Below are 20,300 nucleotides of genomic sequence, written 5' to 3'. Positions count from 1 at the left end.
AATTTTTAGAGCTCTTGTTTTTAACCGAAGCTACATACCCAGCAGCATTTGCAACACCTTTGCTTTGCATGGAAATAACTTGCCTTACATGAATTGTATGTATGTGTCTAGTGTGACTGTCTGTGACTTTGGGTTGCCATACATTACATTTTTTTAAAACTCTGAAATCACTTCTAAGTTGATTCACAGTTTTTTCTCTCCTTTTCTTCTCTGTCTTCTCTTTCCTCAGTCAGTTCATTAGTTGTCAATGAGGATGTTCCAAGGAAAGGACCATGCCTCTTAAAACAAAAGCCTGTTTGTTTCATTGTGTAGGTGTGAAATCCCCTTAGATGAAATGCCGGTTTGCAGCTGATTCAGATCTCCACATATTTGATCCTATTTTAGATTACTGCAGAATTACTTTTTGCTTTTTATTTTGGTCATTAAGAAAAACAAAACTGTTAACCCAATGTTATTCTGACAGTTTGCTAACACTGGCTTTCTCTTAGAGGAAATCGACTTTGAATCAGTTCTAATGCTTTCCCCCTTTTTTCTTGTTTTTCTTTTTATTTGAACATTGATCTGTAACATCTGAACAATCTTGAGATGCCTCTCTTTGTGTAACTTCACTGTGTTTCTTCTGGTTTTGATTTGAAATTTTGTTGTTGTTGTTTTGGGTTTTTTTTTAGTGGTGTCCTGGTTTGGTTTGTTCCAGCTTTGATACTGTATGTGTGGTTGTGCTCTAGAGATAAAGTGAAGCAAGTTATTTCCTGCCATTTTCCTTTTCAGTTGTTTTTTTTTTCCCACCCCCTGTTAGCTTTGCTTTGCTCTTGTACCCTCAGATCTTGTGGATCCACCATTCCCAGCCCATTTTGTTGACCTTCCCACCACTACAGCCAAAGACTCTCATTTTCAGTCCTGATTACATATTCCAATCTCTATTTTTGATTTCCATTTTACTTTCAATGTTTTTCATTCGCATCAAAGATGACGAGACAGAATCTACAGAAACATCTGTCCTGAAAAGCCATCTGGTTAATGAAGTCCCTGTACTAGCCAGTCCAGACCTGTTGTCTGAAGTTTCTGAGATGAAACAAGATCTGATCAAAATGACTGCCATCCTGACAAGTGACCCTTCTGATAAATCAGGCTCCATTAAGGTGAAAGATCTCGAAAAGTCTGCTGACGAAGAGCCAGGAGAACCTTTTGAAATAGTTGAAAGAGTGAAAGAGGACTTAGAAAAAGTAAATGAAATTCTGAGAGGCGGATCCTACACCAGAGAAGAACATGTTTTGCAGAAGTCCCTTTCCAGACAAGAACCTCTAGAAGAAGAATGGATCATTGTCAGTGATGAAGAAATTGAAGAGGCCAGGAGAAATGCTCCGTCAGAAGTCACAGAGCCGAGCCACGGAGAAGTCAGGGTAGACAAAGGGTCAACAGGAAAAGGGGAGCCAGACATGACAGGAGCGGTGGATTACCTTGCAGAGGATTTAAAACCAGACGTTTCTCTTCATGAGGGACAGCCACAGGCCTTACAAAAGGAGGTAGTAGAAGAGAAAATCAAAGCTGTAGCAGTAAGCAGGGATTCTGAAAAAAAAGGAAAAGAATCTCCAAAAACTGGGAAAGCAACCTCACAGGAGCAACAGAAGGCAGCCTCAGAAGTTAAAAAGCCCCTTAGGGCAAAACTACGAGAAAAGCCAAAGCCAAAGGAAGGCAAGGTACACAGCAGCGGAGAGAAACTGAGACTGCCTAAGCTCACTGCAGACGAGGCACCGGCTGGGGAGCCTGGCCTAAAGGTGACAGGCACTCCGGAGCCTAAAGCTGTGTCCCCTGTTATCGAGGAAACTCCCATTGGCTCAATAAAGGATAAAGTGAAAGCTCTTCAGAAACGAGTGGAAGATGAGCAAAAAGTACGCTCAAAACTGCCTGTCAGAGTTCAGGCAAAAGAAGGCCCTGCCGAAAAGGCACCTAAAAAATCAGTGCAAGTCAAAAAGCCAGTAGCACAAAAAGCCCAGCCGCCCGTCTCACCTTCTTCTAAGACAGAGAGACTTGAAGAGACCATGTCTGTTCGGGAACTAATGAAAGCCTTCCAGTCAGGGCAAGACCCATCCAAGAATATTTCCGGACTCTTTGAACACAAATCTGTCAAGCAGAAGCAACAGGCCCCTGAGAAGGAAACTCCCCGCAAGAAAACAATTCCTTTGCAGAGTGAAACAAAGCGAGTGTCAAATCTCAAGACAGACAAACAGAAGGACAAACCAAGCTTGGTGTCAAAAGCAGAGAAAGAGCCACAATCAAAGAAAGGAAAAACTCAAGTTTCCACCATCGAAACTGCCAAAAAAGCTAGTGGCAAAGACCAAGTAAAAGAGCAGAGCAGCAAAAAGCCAACCCAAACTCTCCCTCCGGTAATGATTGCTGAAAGTGCCAAAGAAACGGCAGCTGGGAAGGGCAGGACTTCTGATGATCAGGGGGATCTTGACTTCCAGATCAGCCCTGACAGGAAAACCTCAACAGACTTTTCTGATGTCATTAAAGAAGAACTGGAGGATAATGACAAATACCAACAGTTCCGACATCTCTCAGTGACAGAGGAGGGAGAGGTTAACTTGGAGCAAGTACTGACCAGTCCTTTTGGTGCTGCTTTTCCCACAGAGTATGGGAAAGATGGATTCCTTCCTGCTCTTTCTCTGCAAAGTGCTGCTCTCGATGGGAGCTCAGAGAGCCTTAAACACGAAGGTGTGGCTGACTCTCCAGGCAGCCTACTTGATGGAACTCCTCAGATCAGCTCAGAGGAAAGTTACAAGCATGAGGGTCTGGCAGAGACTCCCGAAACGAGCCCAGAAAGCCTTTCATTCTCACCAAAGAAAACTGATGGGCAAATTGAAGACGCTAAAGGAGCAGCTCAAGTGCACACAACAGCAGAAACGAGTTCTACGAAGGAAGTCTCCTCAAAGGAAGATGAAAAAGGTACTACCAAGAGGCAGCTAGATGCTGTTACTGAGACTTGTGAGTCTCATTCTGACCATTTATCAGAAGAGCATGTACCTCCAGCCTCTGAAGAAGAGGCTGATAAACTTAAAGAAAGTAGCTCAGCTTCCATTGTGAAAGACATTAGCAGGGATAAAGAATCCAGAACCACTGCACATTTCACTAAGTCTTCTGAAACACATGACACTGCTTTAGAGAAAGAAAAAGATGTAGCCTGTGAACACCGTCTTACAGTTAGAAGTCCCCAGAAATTGGAACTTGCACTTGCTAGCCATGATAGTGAAGGCTTTAGCCCAGTTGCAGATGACTCTTTGACTATAAGTCATAAAGACTCCCTGGAAGCAAGCCCAGTGCTAGAAGATAACTCATCACACAAAACGCCCGACTCTTTGGAGCCCAGTCCTATGAAAGAGTCCCCCTGCCGCGATTCCCTTGAAAGCAGCCCCGTAGAACCAACAGTGAAGGCTTGTATTTTGGGGCAGGGTCCTCTTCCATCTGCTCATAGCAAAGCAGAAGCCTGCCCAGAGCTGGCATCAGTGCGTTCCAGGATTCTTCGTGACCCTGAGGGAAGTGCCGATGATGACAGTCTGGAGCAAACATCCCTCATGGAGAGTTCAGGGAAAAGCCCTGTTTCCCCTGAAACTCCTAGTTCAGAAGAAATTAGCTATGAAATCACACCTAAAATGGCAGATATACCAAAGTCAGCCACCATCCCTGAAGTCAACGAAGAACCAGAGGATGATTCAGAAAACGAACCAAAGAAGAGATTCACCCCTGAAGAAGAGATGTTTAAAATGGTGACCAAAATAAAAATGTTTGATGAATTGGAACAAGAAGCAAAACAAAAGAGAGATTATAAAAGGAGTTGTAAACAAGATGAATCTTCTGTCATTGCCAATTCAGAAGCCTCACGGGAGGCTGAAGCATCAGAGCAGACTACTGTGGTAGAAAAAGGCTTACCCACGGTGGTGACACCTGCTGCTGAATCTAGAAAGAATTCTTCCTCTTCCGAAAGCGAGCCAGAATTGACTCGGCTCAAAAAAGAAGCCGACTCTGGCCTCTTAATGGAGCCTGTGATCCGAGTGCAGCCACCCTCACCATTACCACCTAGTATTGACTCCAGCTCTAGCCCTGACGAAGCAGGTTTCCAACCCATTGATTCCCAGCCATGCTCTGTTGGGATAGGTGAGGTTAAAGCACCAGGCAAAGGTGACAAAAAGGAGCTTATCCTTGGGCGCAGCTGTAAGCCTTCCATGGGCACTTGTCCTTCCAATGGTTGTGTGTCAGCAGAAAGTGCAGAATCCAAATGTTGTGATGGTACAGGCGACTGTGAGATGGTCAGTCCTGATGGCCCGGTCACACGATCTGGGTGTACTCCCTGTCACTCTGTCGGTGGCAGTTGTCAAGAAGAGGTTCACTCTGAGTCTTCACTAACAATGGGGCAGTGTGATGCTACTGACAAAGGTGTCAAACCCGCAGCCCTGTTACCACACAGTGATCTCATTTCTATGGAAGCTGTGTCAGAAGAGGCAGATGGTCTTTCTTGTGGACACGGTACCACCGAGTACTCTGTCCCATGCAATGGCAAACTGGCCGAAGGTGACACCACTGACCATTCTGCTTCGGCAAGGGATTTGGGAAAAACAGATACAGGTTGTGAGACATCTCACAGGGCTGCTCATGCTGAGGAACCCTTGCCAGAGCATTCATCCCTAACCACTGACACAGGGGAACTCAACAGCTGTGCAGCAGATGCCGCTGACAGTAGTGCTCTGTATATAGTGAGCCCTTACGAAAATGTGTCTTCTGGACATTTCTTCATTGACACTGAAAGTGAGGTAGGATCTGGTAGAAGCCTACTATCTAGGGAAACCTATTCTATTGCGGAAGAGAAAGATCAGACTGGTGAAGCTCTACTTAGCAGAGACACGGGCAGTGAATATTGCTCTTCAGAGGAAGTGTATATGGAAATAGAGCCCAAAGCAGAGGATGGATTTCAGACAATATCACAAGGGTCTCCAACCTCAGAATCAACAAAATTATCTGAATCTGCCCTTGAGGATATAAGAGATGAAACAGAGAAATTGGTGGGTCAGGTTGTCATCACCAGAACTGATGTGGATTCTGACATGTGGAGTGAAATACGTGAAGACGATGAAGCTTTTGAAGCTCGGGTGAAAGAAGAGGAACAGAAGATATTTGGGTTGATGGTAGACAGGCGATCCCAAGGCACAACCCCTGACACGACACCGGCCAGGACACCCACCGAAGAAGGGACGCCACTCAGTGAACAAAATCCTTTTCTTTTTCAGGAAGGCAAGTTGTTTGAGATGACTAGAAGTGGAGCCATTGACATGACCAAAAGAAATTACCCAGATGAAAGCTTTCACTTCTTCCAGGTGGGGCAGGAGCCTCAGGAAGAAGTTTCTTTATGTGAAGAAGTGAAAGAAGCAGCAGAGGTGGAATCTTCAAAGCTGAAGGGGTCCGTGGACCCATTTGCACCGTCAGAGTCAGAGGAGTCAGATATACAAGAACAAGATGCATTGAGATATTCACCCCCATCGCCTGAGTCTAGTGATAGATCTGAAGAAATGATGGGTGAAGGTGCCAGCGCAGGCACTGCAAAAGCAGATCTTAAATCCAGAATTCCAATTAAAATGGGTATTTCAGCTTCTTCAAAATCACCAAAGAAAGAAATTGCTGTCTCTGAAGCTGAGCCCCTCTCCAGAATGGAGACTGATACGATTGATAGCAGTCAGGTGCCTTGCCCCATCTCTCCCGAGCAGTGTGCGGTAGAAGATGAGTTAGATTTTTCTAAAGTCACTCGATTGGTTAGTTCTGAACAGGGTGAGGAGTCCCCAGACTCTTCCCCAGAGGAACAGAGATCTGTGATTGAAATCCCCACTGCTCTAATGGAGAGTGTGCCTTCTTGTGAAAGCAAATCCAAAATCCCTGTAAGAACAGCTGCTGCCACATCGCAATCCTCGCAACAATCAGAAAATGAGAGCCTTTTCCCAGATGACTTCCTGGACAGTTCGCAGTGTGAAGGAAAAGATGACCAAGCAAAACCAAAGTCTAAAATTCCCGTGAAATCCGCTTTCCCAAAAGCCGAACCACAACACTCACATGCGGACACATCCGTCCGCAAGCCAGAGTCACCCAAAGTGCTCGACGTGACGAGTGCAGTTCCTGCAAAGCCAGACAGCCGCAGTAAATCGGAATCTGATGCCACTAGTCCCGTGGACACAAAGACCAAACGTTCCATCAAAGCTAGGAGTTATGCTGAGGCAGAGGCAGAGGCCAGGGAGAGGGAGAGTGAGATGAAGTTTGAGCTAGACTCAGATGAGGCAACAACAGCAAGATCGAAGGTATTTTCTTCACGGTTGCCAGTTAAAAGCAGAAGTGGTACAGGCTCCCGCAGTGCTTTTAGTCCCACAAAAGAGAGTAAGGACAATTTTTTTGATCTTTACAAAAACTCCATAGAGTTTTTTGAAGAAATTAGTGATGAAGCTTCTAAATTAGTGGAAAGACTCACACAGTCAGAGAGAGAACAAGAATTAGTTTCAGATGATGAAAGCAGTAGTGCCCTAGAAGTTTCAGTTATTGAAAATGTGCCATCCAGTGAGACTCAGCAGTCAGTTCCTGAAGACATCTTTGACATCAGACCCATTTGGGATGAGTCTGTAGAGACTCAGATTGAACGTATCCCTGACGAAAATGTCCATGACCGTGCTGAAGGTATTTGCCAACGACTGGGATTCCCTGTGCGACGCATGTCATGAATTAAACTCTTTTGTTCTTTGTTTTCTTTGGATGTGTGTGTGTGTGTGTGCGCGTTTGTGCACTGGTGTAATGCGTGTGGCATTTTCTTTTCAGCTTTTGGTGGTTAGTTGTGCTTTTTTTTCCCTTGTGAGCTGTATTTGGTTTTCTTTGTCTTGTGTCTGTGTTCTTGTCTGTGAAACGATCTCAAGATTGCAAACCATAAATGCTTATGGGAAGTGTTATCTTAATAAGCAAAAACACTTCTAGAAATATGTATGGTTTTGTCATTAAACTGATTGCTTAGGTCATGCACGTTTTGGCTTTTGACTTTCCCTGGCCCTATTAACCCTACTAGCTATTAACTTCTACTAATAATGAAATGCTTAGGCATCAATTGAAAGCAAGACAGGCAAATTAATAGACTTTTGAGTTGGTACACAATAAGATCTGCAGGAGTTTTAAATAATGAAGGTTTTTATGTTCCTTTTTGTTGACAGTCTGTGTCTGAAGAAAACTCTGAGTCACCAGTAACTCTTTTAGTACACATTCTCTGGTGCTTGGTTTTCCTCTCGCCTACTTGTGTGCTAGTAGTGAGTAATGGAAATCAGGAGCCGGAATTACACGTGCATGTCTTGAACCCTAAGCAATTTCCTGATTCAGAGGTGTCACAGTTCACATGTGCATTCAGGGAAAATCAAAACTCAAATTCCACCATCCTAAAATTAGCTTTGGGGATGGGAGGAGCTGTCATTCTCACCATTAGTGAAGTAAATGAGGTCTGATGAATGACCATCTGATTTTTCCTTGCCTTCGTTGTTGGTATTTTGTCTCGCTCCCCGTCCAAAGGGTCAAAGACACTAAAATTAACAGTCTCTCAAATACAGACCATAATCTGACATGCTGTATGGACTGTTTGAGCAAAATTGCCTTACAACATAAAGAACATGATCAGAAGCATTGGTCCCGATGGATTCTTCAACCCTGGCATTTACTAAGGAGGCATGGAAAACTATGGCTCTTGACTTAGTCAAAGTCTTCAGTTGAACTTTACAATGATGTTTTAGAGTAAAATGCCCGGCCAAAATAGGCATAGTAGGTGCTTCAGTCCTAGATTAGGTTTTCACATGAACATCTGATTTCCAAAGAGAAAAACTAGATAGTCCTATGCTTTTCAAAAAACCAAGCTTTTTGGCTTCATTTTTAACCTAGGGATTTACAAGCTTCACTTGAGTTACGCAGCCTGTCCACATTTAGGCACAGCAGCTAGGAAAAAGCAGTGCTTTCCCTTCTTGGGCTCTCTCTCCTATAGAAATGGTTTTTAACTTGCAAAAGGCAACTTCCAGCTCTCTTTGCCCTTTAGATCAACAGGATGATCAGGAAAGGACAGAGGAAAGACTGGCCCACATTGCGGATCATCTTGGATTCAGCTGGACAGGTAAAGTGCACACTTTCTGCTCCAGAGAGAAAGGGAGAGGAATGGTCCAGACTCCTCTCATGTTTATTTTGGATGATTTTCTGATTAGCTAAAGATGTTTTAGAAAAATATTTCAGAAGCTTATTTTGTCTGGGATACCAAGAGTCCTAAATGGATACCAAAGGAACCTGCTCTAAACAGTCACTTTAATATGGTGCATTTAATAGGCTTGAGGCAGCAAGTGGTAGCAGGGACAAGTGAAAGTAACATGGAACGAGATGGAAATGTTTTCTCAGGTTTTGGGGTTAAACTGTAATTCACAGACTTTTATTTTTCTTTGAATGACGTTAGACCAGGGGAGTAGTAGCAGTATTAGTAGACCTCTTTACAAAGATGGATTTCTTTTTCAGAGCTAGCAAGAGAACTGGACTTCACAGAGGAGCAAATTCACCAGATCCGAATTGAAAATCCCAATTCTCTTCAAGACCAGAGCCACGCACTCCTCAAATACTGGCTTGAAAGGGATGGGAAACATGCAACAGGTTTGTCTCCAGTTATTATGTGTAACTGTCTCCAGTCTGCTAGCTGAGGTGACAGGTGTGTTGTAATCACAAAGAAAATTTGGGGAAAATTTAGGCTATAGAAAGGATGACCATGGATTGTACTCAATGTTGTTTCTAGTCTTGTCTGTATAACACAGTAACTCAACAAATTTGTTAAAAGGAAAAACCCAAAGTGCTGGTTTTTATAGGCAGCCATTTGGTTCTTTTTAGATTTTACATAGCACTGCTTCTAAATGTATCTATAATTTCTATATGACACCAGTCAGTCTCCTGTATATGCCCTTCCTATGGAGAAGGGAGGGAGTGTGCTTGATTCTTAACTGAGCTGCACGGTGTCCTCCCAATGGCACAGATACCAACCTGACCCAATGTCTCACGAAAATCAACCGCATGGACATTGTTCACCTGATGGAGACCAGCGGCATAGACCCCGTGCAGGGCCACGGCACGCGCACCTACGTGGACACGGAGCAGTCCTTGGCTTTGGACCACAGTGAAGGTAAGTGGCTCCTGCCTAGGGTACCTCTCCAAGCAGCACTCTGCTCTGACATGTTGGTCCAGGCTCATCTGTCTGCTCTCATGACAGAGCACTGGAATCCCATTTTGAAAGCACAGACAGTGTAGATGGATACAAGCATGGTATCACAAAGGTCACATTTCACCGGGTAGAAGACCTGAGCTTTCTTCAGAAGTAAACCCTGTGGCCAGTAACGTTTGCCCAGTTTACCTTGGGGTTTAGTTTTTTGCTTATACAAGTGCTTTCATGAAAGTTCAAAAGGTTGCATTAGAATTTGACCAAGATATTAAAAATGGAAACTACTCTGTGCTTTGACAGAAAATCCCTTTGGATTTGAGTATCCAGGATATTGTAATTCTGTTAGGATGCTATTGCATTTCTTAAGTTTGAAAGTTCAGTGGATTAGATCCAGTGGTTGCAAACTGAAGAAACACCTCCAAATTACTTGGTATAAAATCCTCTTTTCCAGAAGTGACACTTTTGGGTGCCTAACTCAATATTGAAGCATATTAGACAGCTGCAAAGGTCCCAGTCTTGAAGAGAATGTAGGACTAGAAGGCTGTTTGTTACAATTAGCATTCTCATAACACAGCCAAGTAGTTTTAGAATGTTAACCTCTCTGTCCAGCTCAAATTCAGTACAAGCTTTTTCATTTCCCCCCAATTTGTTCTTCAGAGTTCACTAGGTTTCCAATGACTATGGTACATAAATGAGCTACTTCTTCCACCTAGCCCTCTATGAAGCGTTTTCATCTTTTTTTGTACAGTTAATTTTTCCAGAAGCAGATAAATAATGGATATGGGGGGAAAAGTCACTAAAATCTGGGTAAATTGAGGTAAATTCCTGGGTAAATGTTATTTTGCCTGTTACTGTCCAAATCTGACCATAGTAGTGGCAATCTGGCATGCCTTGGGCTACTCCTAGAGGCCAGGTGCCCTCCCACTTAAGGTATTCAAGAACTTAAGGTCACGTGTTGTGTCTGGGGATTTCCAATGCACACGGAGCACAGGAAGGACTTCTGCATTCTGGTCAGACTTGTAAGGATATTTCTCATCTCTCTGTCTTGGCAAGGGTTTTCAGCACTGCAAGAGGAAGTGTACAGCTCGAGACACAAGCAGGAACAGCAGAGACTATCTAAGGATGGCGAGCCAACCGAGCACCCCCCTCTGGTCTCCGAGGAAGATGTGTCTGTCAGTTATTCCCCGTTCCAGGACAGTACTCCCAGGAGCGAGGCTGAAGTGTCCATGGCTGAGCTTCTGAGGCAAGCACACAAGGAACAAGTAGAAGCTGAATTCTCAGGGAAACCCCAAGATGTGCCAGGGAAACCATCTGCTTCACAACAGGAATATTTGTAAGTGCCAAAAGAGCAGGATGAAGCCATAGGGAACAGGTTCTCTTTTCTCTGTGTAATAAGAGGATTTTACAGTTGCCTCTGAAACTTACAAACACACTAGAATTTTCCTCCAATTGTGGTTTTCACTTTTTAATCCATGAGGAGGAAGCCTTAAGGCTGAGGGGAGAAAGTCAGTCTGTCACTGTGAGCACAAAGCAATAACTGTGTCTAGTACATAGGAAAGAAATTCAGGTTAGTAGAGAAGTGAAAGGGGTTTTATGTATATGTTCAGTCCTCATGTCTTGGATGACAAATGATGACATATTAATGAAAGTAATCCAAATCTTTCTTCAGATTCTGGATGGCTTTTTCAATGGAGGCAATTTTTTTCAATTTAATCATTACTTACAAAACTCATAACTACCTCTTAAGAACTGGACTTTTAAAAGTGCATTTCAGATGGCCAAAGGAGCAGAAACAAAGTGTTACTGAGGCAAGACACAAGTACTTACAGGAATAACACATGATTGAGTACACATAGAGGACCTGTGCAGCAAAAACTTGAATTCTGAGGTGGGGCTGTCAGTGGGGTTGGTGTCATTTGGAATGGAATTTGAAATAGATCATGTTTATTTCTCCACAGCTTCCCTGATTATGTGTCCATGCTGAGACCTCTCTGCAGGGTAGAGTCAGATATTAATAAGCCAGCAAAATACCAAGAATCCCTATTCAAAGAAGTGATTTTCCTGGAGGTGATTAGCTTTGATGTGGAGATGCAGCTCCCAGCACTCAAAGGGTAGTTGAGTCCACCAAACGGACTTAGGGGGATTCCTTTGCTCAGGATATGCTGGGAGAGACTGTGGGAGAAAATACCATCTAGGAAATTTTTTGTTGCAGTGTCAGGCAAAAATACCAATGCTCGCTCCCTAAGGATTTGCATCAGGAAATTAATTTCTTTGAGGAACAGAGAATACTTTGAGACAATAGTGCCAACACTACACGAGAGTAATGAAGACAGGGGAATTTCACTACACTGCAGGTCTAATTTTAACTAGGTGGAAAATCAGGGTAGATTTAAATAGGAACATGTAAGGAACATGCTCCAAGAGGAAATATACAACAATATTGAATGTACATTTGCTGGAGTTAGATGTATTTCCTTTATAAATGTGTTACATAGTAACTAATATAATAATAAGTTTAACTAACTTGGGGCAGCGATTAATCATGAATCAGGGCTCAACCATAAAAATACCATTACAAAGAAAACCTGAACCTCTACTAAATTTCTGCTTGCTAAAGCTCCAGAATTCTACATGAAAGTTGTTTTTTCCACTTTGCAGCTGCACAGCTTGTGCTCAGTGTTGTAGGTGCCTCACATCCTTCTCTAGCAATCCAGGCTCTCCCACAAAAAAACCTAAATGGTAGTATGTAGAGATGTGAGGGCACAAGTGAAAGCAAAGCTCTCTGAAATACTTTACAAATACCAGGTTTTGCAGACTTGCATGGAAGGGTTGGATACCCAGTTGGAGATTTGCTGAGTAAGATGGGTGGCATTCCCAGACAGACTGCTCTGTAGTTCCTGTCAAGGAATATCAGTTATTTCTAGACTTTGCCAAACAACAGACAACATAACAATATGAAGTCAGTGCCTAATGTTCCATTGCTGGAAATTGGGAAGCACTGCACAGTAATAACTCACTTGGACCTGTAATTCACAGTGCCACAACTCCAGGAACAGAGCAGTCCATGGGAGCTGGAAAAGCAGTGAGCGGAAAATCTGCGCACTCAAGCATGGCCAAGGGAGAGGCTCAGAGAGCCCCCCCTCAGCCTCCCTCCCCAGTGCAGAGAGGGGACTCCCCCATCATCCAAGAGCCTGAGGACCCCCAGCTCCACCAGGAAAGCCTCTCTCCAAGGAGATCTAGTCTTGTAATTGTGGAGTCCACTGAGGAGCAGATGGAGAAGTCTGGAAGGGGCTTTGAAGAGGAATCTTTGGAAAAGGTAAGTCAACAACTTTGCCTCAATGTAATTGATTCAATAAACCAATTTTTATGACTCACTCATTCTTTAAAATAAGAATATTTGTAATTAATTTGCATCTGGCACTGAGTTTTTCCTCCTTCCCTCTGTGGTTTCACGGTTCAGGTAAAAGCTTTTCTCCTGAGGTTTTCAAAGTTGAAGCAAACCCCAGATCCCAAAGTCTAGGGTGGTAATTCTGGTTCCGCTCTACCCTTCTTTGTCCTTTGGCCTGTGACAGTTCCATCTGTGCCTGAGAGAGAGAGTGTCAGTAACAGGGGCAGAAGCAAACTGAAACAGATGTAATGTGGACAAAGTAATACCAGTAAAGCTCATAAAGAAAAGCAAGGCTAGCCCAGAGCAGCATCAGAAATGGTGTGAAAGTCGGTGAGACAGAAAAGAGACAGCAACTGCGCATTGCAGAGTACTAAGGATGTACTGGAACAATGGTGTTTATGTAGCACACAGGAAGTAAAGAGATACAGAGACAGAAGAGTGGAGAGGATATCAAAAACTGTGCAGGGTAGGTCTTGGGTTGTGTGAGACAAGGGACTTCATGGCAGCATTCAGAGAGGGGAAGACATCCACAGGCAAGGAAAGAGAGCTACCATATGACTTTTAGTGGAGAATTAAAGTTTCCTGGCAGATGAAGATTTAAGAATAAACAGCTTGCTTTGCCCATTCTAAGTGGAAGAAAGGGAGAAGGCATCCTTGGGTAGGAAATTAGCTTTATAAGCCAAGTTAGAGCAGAGAAGGCGCAGCTGTACTGAAGCAGAAATTGTTTCACCTTTGTGTTTGTTAGAAACAAGGCCTTCTCTCTTGCCTACTATGTGACCAAAGGTATCACCTCTAGAATGAAGGGTTTCCGAGCTCTGCCTCTGGGATCTCAGGGAAAGGTGGAATTTAAAGTGTATCAGATGATTGAAAGGGTATCTACAGCAGGGCTCAGTACAGCTGGAGGACAGCTGTCCTCAAAATAATGTACTGCTTTTTCCTTCTGATTCTTTTACTGAAGTGAAACAACAACGGCAGCTGGTGCCACCTCCTCCCCTTATTTATTTTCCCTTTTATATTTTTATACTACAGCTATTTCCCAGCGGATTCTTTCCAGCCTCTCTTTGCCATCCGAGGTGTTTGTTTAAACTTTTAATTCTTCCTTATGCAGGATAGACAAGCTCAGCACTTGTTACCAATTTTTCCTGATCTTTCTGAGGCTACTGCTACACTGTCCTCTTGTCAAAACTGTTCAGTCCTGCTGTCTGTACCCTGCGCTCTGTACTTTCCCCTGTGGAGGATTAAAAGCTTTTGTATATTTTTCTGTGTAATTAACCCACAAAGCATACGCAAAATGTAGGAATTGCAAAGCTGGTGTAGGAAGAGAGAAGCTATAGCTACTGCTAGTGCCACATACAGATCTTGCTTCCATGCTTCCCCTAGGAGTTAGCAGAAGAGTTAGGTGGGCTGGAGCTCAGCTCGGATGAGGACGAGATGGTCACTACCAGAGTAATTCGGCGCCGGGTGATCATTCAGGTACCGAGTGTTCAATGGCTGCACTGAATGTGCCTGTGCTGCCTTAGGCCTGAGTTTGTGTTGCACCTCAAGCTGGGATGCTTCCAAATAATGCATCTCCACTGGATAAACCTTATGATTACAGTAACACTGCTAACCCCCCCTCTAAACTCCCTAGATGCCTCGGTAGGAGGAAGATGAAGGCTTGTCAGCCCCATGTACAACAAGGCTGTTATAACAATATAATTTATCTTTGCCTGTGTGCTGTGGCATCACTTTTCTGTGCATGCCTTTCTAAGGATTTATTTGCAGAATAGTTTTTTTCCCTAACATTGCTGATTTTTTTTCCATTCCCTAACAAATTAACTGATGTTGAAGTGGCTTATTTCAAGACCCACATGAAGGCCTTGCTTCACAGAGCTTTGTTCTTTGTCATACAGGCTGATAGTATGCCTGAAATGCCACCAGAAACAGTCACAGAAGAGCAGTACACAGATGAACATGGCCACACAGTGGTAAAGAAGGTATTGTCAGTTCTGCCCCCTGCTAGCTTTTTTCTTCCCTGTAAAAGAAAGAAAAAATCATCTACAGAAATGCCAGACTTTCTGCTATGAAGAGGCATGATTTGAAGAGTAGAGAGTGGAAGGAATGAGAATTTCAGCTCATGAGAGATACCAAAGTTTGAACAATAATTTAGATTCTCAAAATTGTTCTGTTACAGTGTACAACCTAACAGGATGTATTTTAACTTTCATTTAAAGCCAAGGAAAATTCTGCATAGATGCACATATTTTAGGAGAAAATTGTTTATTTCTTTTTTTAAAACCCCATCAAAAAATCCACTCCACTGTAATCTTATCTGAGATGTTTGTTTGTTTGCTTGTCTTGATGAAAGCAATGGAAGCCTGGGTCTGTAAAAGTCAGATAAACCCAGAGTCTAGATCTTCAAAATCAGATCATGCTTAGAAGAACAAATTCTGTTCAGCATGAAAGTGAAAGGGGAACTTCTGTGCTCTTTTCTTTATCTGACAACTTGGTGCTTCAGGTCTAGGACTTGGCTGAGCTGTGACAGTGGCAAACCCCATCTTCTTTCTTCTGGGAAAACATCACACCCCTTCAGCTGGATAGGCTGTCTCTGGAACCTGTTTAATTTCTGGTAGAATAATAAACCACCCCAACCAAAGATTCCTTGGTCTCATTGCACAGAAGCAAGTGTGACAGTTCTTATGTATAGGTCTGTGCCTTGAACTGTGCCACACAGAGGTTTGGGTCATCCACAGAAGGATGCACACCCATTCTCCTGAGAAATTTCACATCTTGACCCTGTAATTCTCTTCTTACTTTGGCCAGCCAGTGCCTCGAGAGCTTTAGCACCCGATGAGTCTCTTGAGTAGGAGATGAGGAATAGAACACAGAACCATCTATGCAGGTTCTTTGTCATGCAGGACAAAATGCCCTTTGAGTAGCAAATACTAGATAGAGAACAAAGAGGAATATTTTACTGCTACATCTTTGGGGACTAAACTCCGTTCCTTCAGGTGACTCGGAAGATCATCCGGCGATATGTTGCTCCAGATGGCATGGAAAAAGAGGAAGTGCTAATGCAGGGAGCACCGCAAGCCCCTGTCCCTGTGGAAGAGGGAGATGGTTATTCCAAAGTGGTGAAGCGAGTTGTGCTGAAGAGTGACAGTGAGCACTCAGAGGTAGGGTGTGCTTTGCCTGCCGTGGCACAGAGCAGCACCACCCCAGCAGGGTTCTTAACCACTGCAGCTTAGCGTGCTCATTCTGCCACTCAGTCCTAGAACCCCATAGCTGCAGTAAGTTTACCGTGCTGGTCTGTTCTTGAAGAGGCTAAAAACATCTGTGATTTAAAGAAAAACTGTTTTAGAGCCAGGTAATTACATACAGTCTGAAAAGGTAAGTGCCTTCCTGCTGTACTTCACTGTGTGGTCCTACAGGCAATCGGATCAGCACAACCAAGTTGTGAGGAAGGACCAGAAGCTGGTAATGGGTGTGCTCTCAGCAGTGCTGGGCCAAAAGCAAGGTGCAGCAAGCAGTTACTGGAATTGTAAGAAACATCACGGATACTTTTGCTTGCAGGAATTACTCATCAGAAGTAATTCTTTAGGAGTAAAGTAACAAGAAAGAAAAGCCTTGATTTTTTACCCCCTTTTTTCTATTTTCTGTTTTCTTTTTTAAATGTTTTTTTCTATTGTATTTTTTTCCTTTTTTACTCTTTTCCCTTTTTAAATTTTTTTTTCTTTTTTCCTATTTTTCCTTTTTCCTATTTTTCCTTTTTCTTTTCCCCTCTTTTTCCTTTTTTTTCTTTTTTTATATTTTGCTTTTTTCCTGTTTTCTTGTTTTTCTTTTTTACTTCTTTTTATTGTTTTCCTTCTTCTATTTACCTTTTTTCTTTTTTCCTATTTTTCTTTTTACATTTCTTCCTTTTTATTTTTTCCTTTTTCCTCTTTTTCATTTTTTCTTTTCTTTTTTCTTTTTTTCTATTTTTTTTCTTTTTCTTTTTTCCTATTTTCTATTTTCCTTTTTCATTTTTCCCCTTTTTTTCTTTTTTTCTTTTTCCTGTTTTTTTTCTTTTTCTTTCCAGTAAGCTGACCTTAGCAGATCTACACTTTACCCTGTGGAGCCCCTAGACACAGCAGTTAATTTGGCCAGCACACATCATGAAGTGTGGAATTCATCTCCATCTCACTTGTGCTTTCTAACCTTGCAGGTGACCCTGTCTGAACCTGCCATTCTCTCTAGTGCCTCCAAATTCCAGTCCGAACCAGTGGAGGGCCGGAAAGTCAGCAAGGTCATAAAGACCACTGTAGTGCATGGAGAGAGGACAGAGAAACACCTGGGGGATGCCAGCCTGGCTTCTGATCTTCCATCAGCCAAAGAAGACTTTGAAGAGGTAAAAACAACTTTTATATATTACAGCAGTACAGCAAGTGTGGCCACAACCCCAGGGACAAAGTCTGTTCTCCTGAAAGGACCACAGCCGGTGGCCCAGCAGTCCTAAGCTGAGGGTAACTCTGTTCTTATACTCAGCAGTGTTACAAAAATATGCATCTATAAACAATGTGTAGTAAAAGCTAGCATTGCAGAATTAGCAAAGGCGCTTGCTAAGACTAAAAGAAAACATCATGAAGGCTTTGTGTGAAATTCTTAGAAGTCTTGGGTGTGAGTGCAGTTAAAGTTCATTCCTGTGTTATCACTGTGGAGGTTATTGTAGAAGTGGCTACAGTTAAGCCCCCACCCTGGGTAAATGAATGTGTTCCTCCCCTCCATCCTGTCTCTCGTCATCTTTATTAGCATGTCTTAGAAGTTGAAATAAATACTTAAAAACAGATAAATAGATAAAAGCTGTGCAGCAATAGGTGATGTGGGTATGCATTTTTGGGTTTTGTGACCAGGAATCCAGACCAGCAGCCTGGTCCCCTTTTTCTCACAGAGGCCAAACAAGGGGCAAAAGCTGTCTGTCTGGTAAAAGTTCAAAGAGGCTGCTTGGGAAGGCGCACTTAGCGCCCAGCTACTGTCTCAGTAAATCCACGTGTCTGGAGCCACTACTGTGACATGCTTTAGTACAATCATTACTGAAATGAAACTGCCCCCTAGGAGACACTGTATGTCATGTGTCTGCAGGAGGGAGGGATGCTTGAAAGGATGCAGTTGCTTCTTACAGGTGCCTGTTCAGCATTTTCTCAGCATTGGGCTGTGTGAATATGAAGGACTAAGGTAGGAAGAGCTCCAGGTGTTTTGCAGGTGTTTTAATTTAAGGTTTATGTTTTCATTGGAGGCTTTGAGCTATACAGGTCACCACATGACAGTGCAAGTCCCTGCTTTGGTAGAGAAAGAAATCAAGAAAGATGATGGATCAGTAATTAAAAGGTTTGGCTTGGCAAGCTGATGAAGTATTACTGCAAAGAAATTAACCCAGTCACAGGAGTGGATTGCAGTGAGTGCCTGCTAAGCTTTACTTGCAGTGCTACTAAAGCAATGACTAACCTGGCAGTGGTGATGGCGTACAGAACCCTGAAATAAAGCACTTTGCACACAACATGGGTACAGGGGTTAATACAAAGGCTGGTCTTTATTTTCTACAGTTTTATAAGTTCAGCAAAGTAGTATAGTTCTAATTGAATGGAGAATGGATGGATGGCTGGAGGATGGCTAGAGATCAATAAATATCATCATGCAGCTCTCCATTCTTCATCCACCCTCCATCCATCCAACCTTCATTCCTCATTTGTTCATCATCCACTCTCCATCCTTTCAATCATCATCCAATTCTCCATCCATCCATTCCTCATTCATTAGTCATCCAGTCTCCATACATGCATGCATCCATCCATTCCTCATTCATTAGTCATCCAGTCTCCATACATGCATGCATCCATCCATTCCTCATTCATTAGTCATCCAGTCTCCATACATGCATGCATCCATCCATTCCTCATTCATTAGTCATCCAGTCTCCATACATGCATGCATCCATCCATGCATGCATGCATCCATCCATCCACCCATCCACCCATCTGTTCTCCATGCACTTGGATGCCTTTCTCTCTAGTTCTAGAAATAAGAGGCAGACACAGGGTGGTAAACAGGGGTACCTTTATGTAAGGATCCTTAGGTGCACTTTCCCTCAGGTAGAAAATGCCGATGATGCACACCCAGAACAACACATGTACAGTCTCTATTGATTTGCTAATTTTAATTAGCATTCATCCATCTATACATTCATTGCTCATCCACTCTCCATCCACTCCCTCTCCAATCATCATTCTTCAGTCTCCTTTCATTCATCAACCTTTCTCCAATTGTCATCCATGCTTCATAAATCCACCCTTCATTCTCCGTGCATCTATCCTTCACTCTGCATCCATCATCCATTCTCCATGCACTTGGATGCCTTTCTCTCTGGTTCTAGAAATAAGAGGCAGACACAGGGTGGTAAACAGGGGTACCTTTATATAGAGATCCTCAGCTGGAAAATGCTGAGGATGCACACCCTGCATGATGCATGTAAAATTTTTATTGATTTTGCAAATTACTGTACCTGACAAGAGTCCCCAGCTAAAAGCACACCCAGTGAAGTAATGCCCCAGCTCTAGTACCTTCTAAATCCACCCCTCCTTGGATGAGGACTCAGCTCTGTTGATAAAAAGATGTCTCAAAGATCTGATTTCAACCTTGGTTTCTAAGGAATACCAAGATAGCATAGGGGTCCTGGAATTTGTTTTGTCTTTCTGCCTAAGAAAATACTGAAGCTAGGTTATAATAATAGGCTACAAACACATGTGTAAAGAATATAGAGAATATATAAAATAAAAAGGATAAAAATCCATAGGAGTTGACTATTGCATCATACTTACACCTTGCTGTGCCTTCTCTCCAGCATGTGTAACTCTGCCTTGGAAAAGCCTGAAAACCATGATTCTCTCAGACCTCCAGAACCGTGGCCTTTCTAAGTCAGGTCTCATTTTTTTTTGGTTCCAGGACAATACTAAGTAAAGCCAGCACACAGAAGAGGACTGTGATGAAGGACCGCTATGGAAAACATGTTCACATAGAAGAGCTGGAAGACACCCCAGAAGCGCTCCCCAGGGATGACCTCCAGCATGACCTCCAGCAGCTTCTTAGGCACTTCTGCCAAGAGGACTGGACACAGGAGGCCAAGTGAGAAGCTGCCGCCCCTGCACAGCGCCACGTGACCCCTCCCATATGCAGCCATCACCGTCCCTGGGTAGCAGAGCCATCACTGCTGCTCCTACCTCTGCAGCTGCAGTGAATTCATTTCTCCCCATCCCAAGTTGCGTTTTGTGCTGTTATGATTTTTCACCCTGTAAGCTAATTTGTGACCAAAGATAGCATCCTTCAGGCAGGATGATTTATCCGCCATGCTGGCACCCTGTCAGCGTTGCCACTTGTCCCTGTCCCTTTGCTCTGGCGCTCGCTTACCTACATGGCCCTTGCCAAGCAGACTTCATCGACAGGCCTCTTCCACTGACTGTGTACATGCACCATGCAAAGGAGTTGACGTGTAAACTGTAAATAGCAGAGTATTTGAACTCACGAGACTGCAGAACACTCACTGCCCATGGGCATCGTGGGTTGTGAGGTGCAGTGACCCTGCGGAATGGCAACAGATCACGGAATGGCACCACCCGGACCACAGACGATGACTGGCCCAGGAGGAAGTGCTGTAGAGCTACC

At 43.4% G+C, this 20,300-nt stretch overlaps 1 protein-coding gene across 32 annotated transcripts in view; it reads left to right on the top strand.

Annotated features, from left to right (window-relative positions):
- Positions 1-19,716, top strand: part of ANK2 (ankyrin 2) — a 275,430-nt gene extending 255,714 nt beyond the window's left edge. For 13 of the 32 annotated variants that reach the window (XM_066549331.1, XM_066549325.1, XM_066549320.1 and 10 more), the window contains 10 exons: positions 8,090-8,164; positions 8,554-8,685; positions 9,059-9,205; positions 10,295-10,574; positions 12,278-12,557; positions 14,010-14,102; positions 14,522-14,605; positions 15,620-15,784; positions 16,813-16,995; positions 19,584-19,716. In XM_066549331.1, the coding sequence (XP_066405428.1) occupies positions 8,090-8,164; positions 8,554-8,685; positions 9,059-9,205; positions 10,295-10,574; positions 12,278-12,557; positions 14,010-14,102; positions 14,522-14,605; positions 15,620-15,784; positions 16,813-16,995; positions 19,584-19,598 (1,454 nt within the window). In that variant the 3' untranslated portion in view covers positions 19,599-19,716. Of the gene's footprint in view, positions 1-966; positions 6,706-8,089; positions 8,165-8,553; positions 8,686-9,058; positions 9,206-10,294; positions 10,575-12,277; positions 12,558-14,009; positions 14,103-14,521; positions 14,606-15,619; positions 15,785-16,812; positions 16,996-19,583 lie in introns of all 32 variants that reach the window. The other 19 variants (XM_066549303.1, XM_066549305.1, XM_066549308.1 and 16 more) reach the window with 3 other exon arrangements.
- The last annotated feature ends 584 nt before the right edge of the window (positions 19,717-20,300 follow it).

This window comes from Molothrus aeneus, chromosome 4, assembly GCF_037042795.1.
Source record: "Molothrus aeneus isolate 106 chromosome 4, BPBGC_Maene_1.0, whole genome shotgun sequence".
NCBI lineage: Eukaryota > Metazoa > Chordata > Aves > Passeriformes > Icteridae > Molothrus > Molothrus aeneus.
The sequence above is the reverse complement of the archived record's forward strand: the minus strand, read 5'-3'. Positions and strand labels throughout refer to the sequence as shown.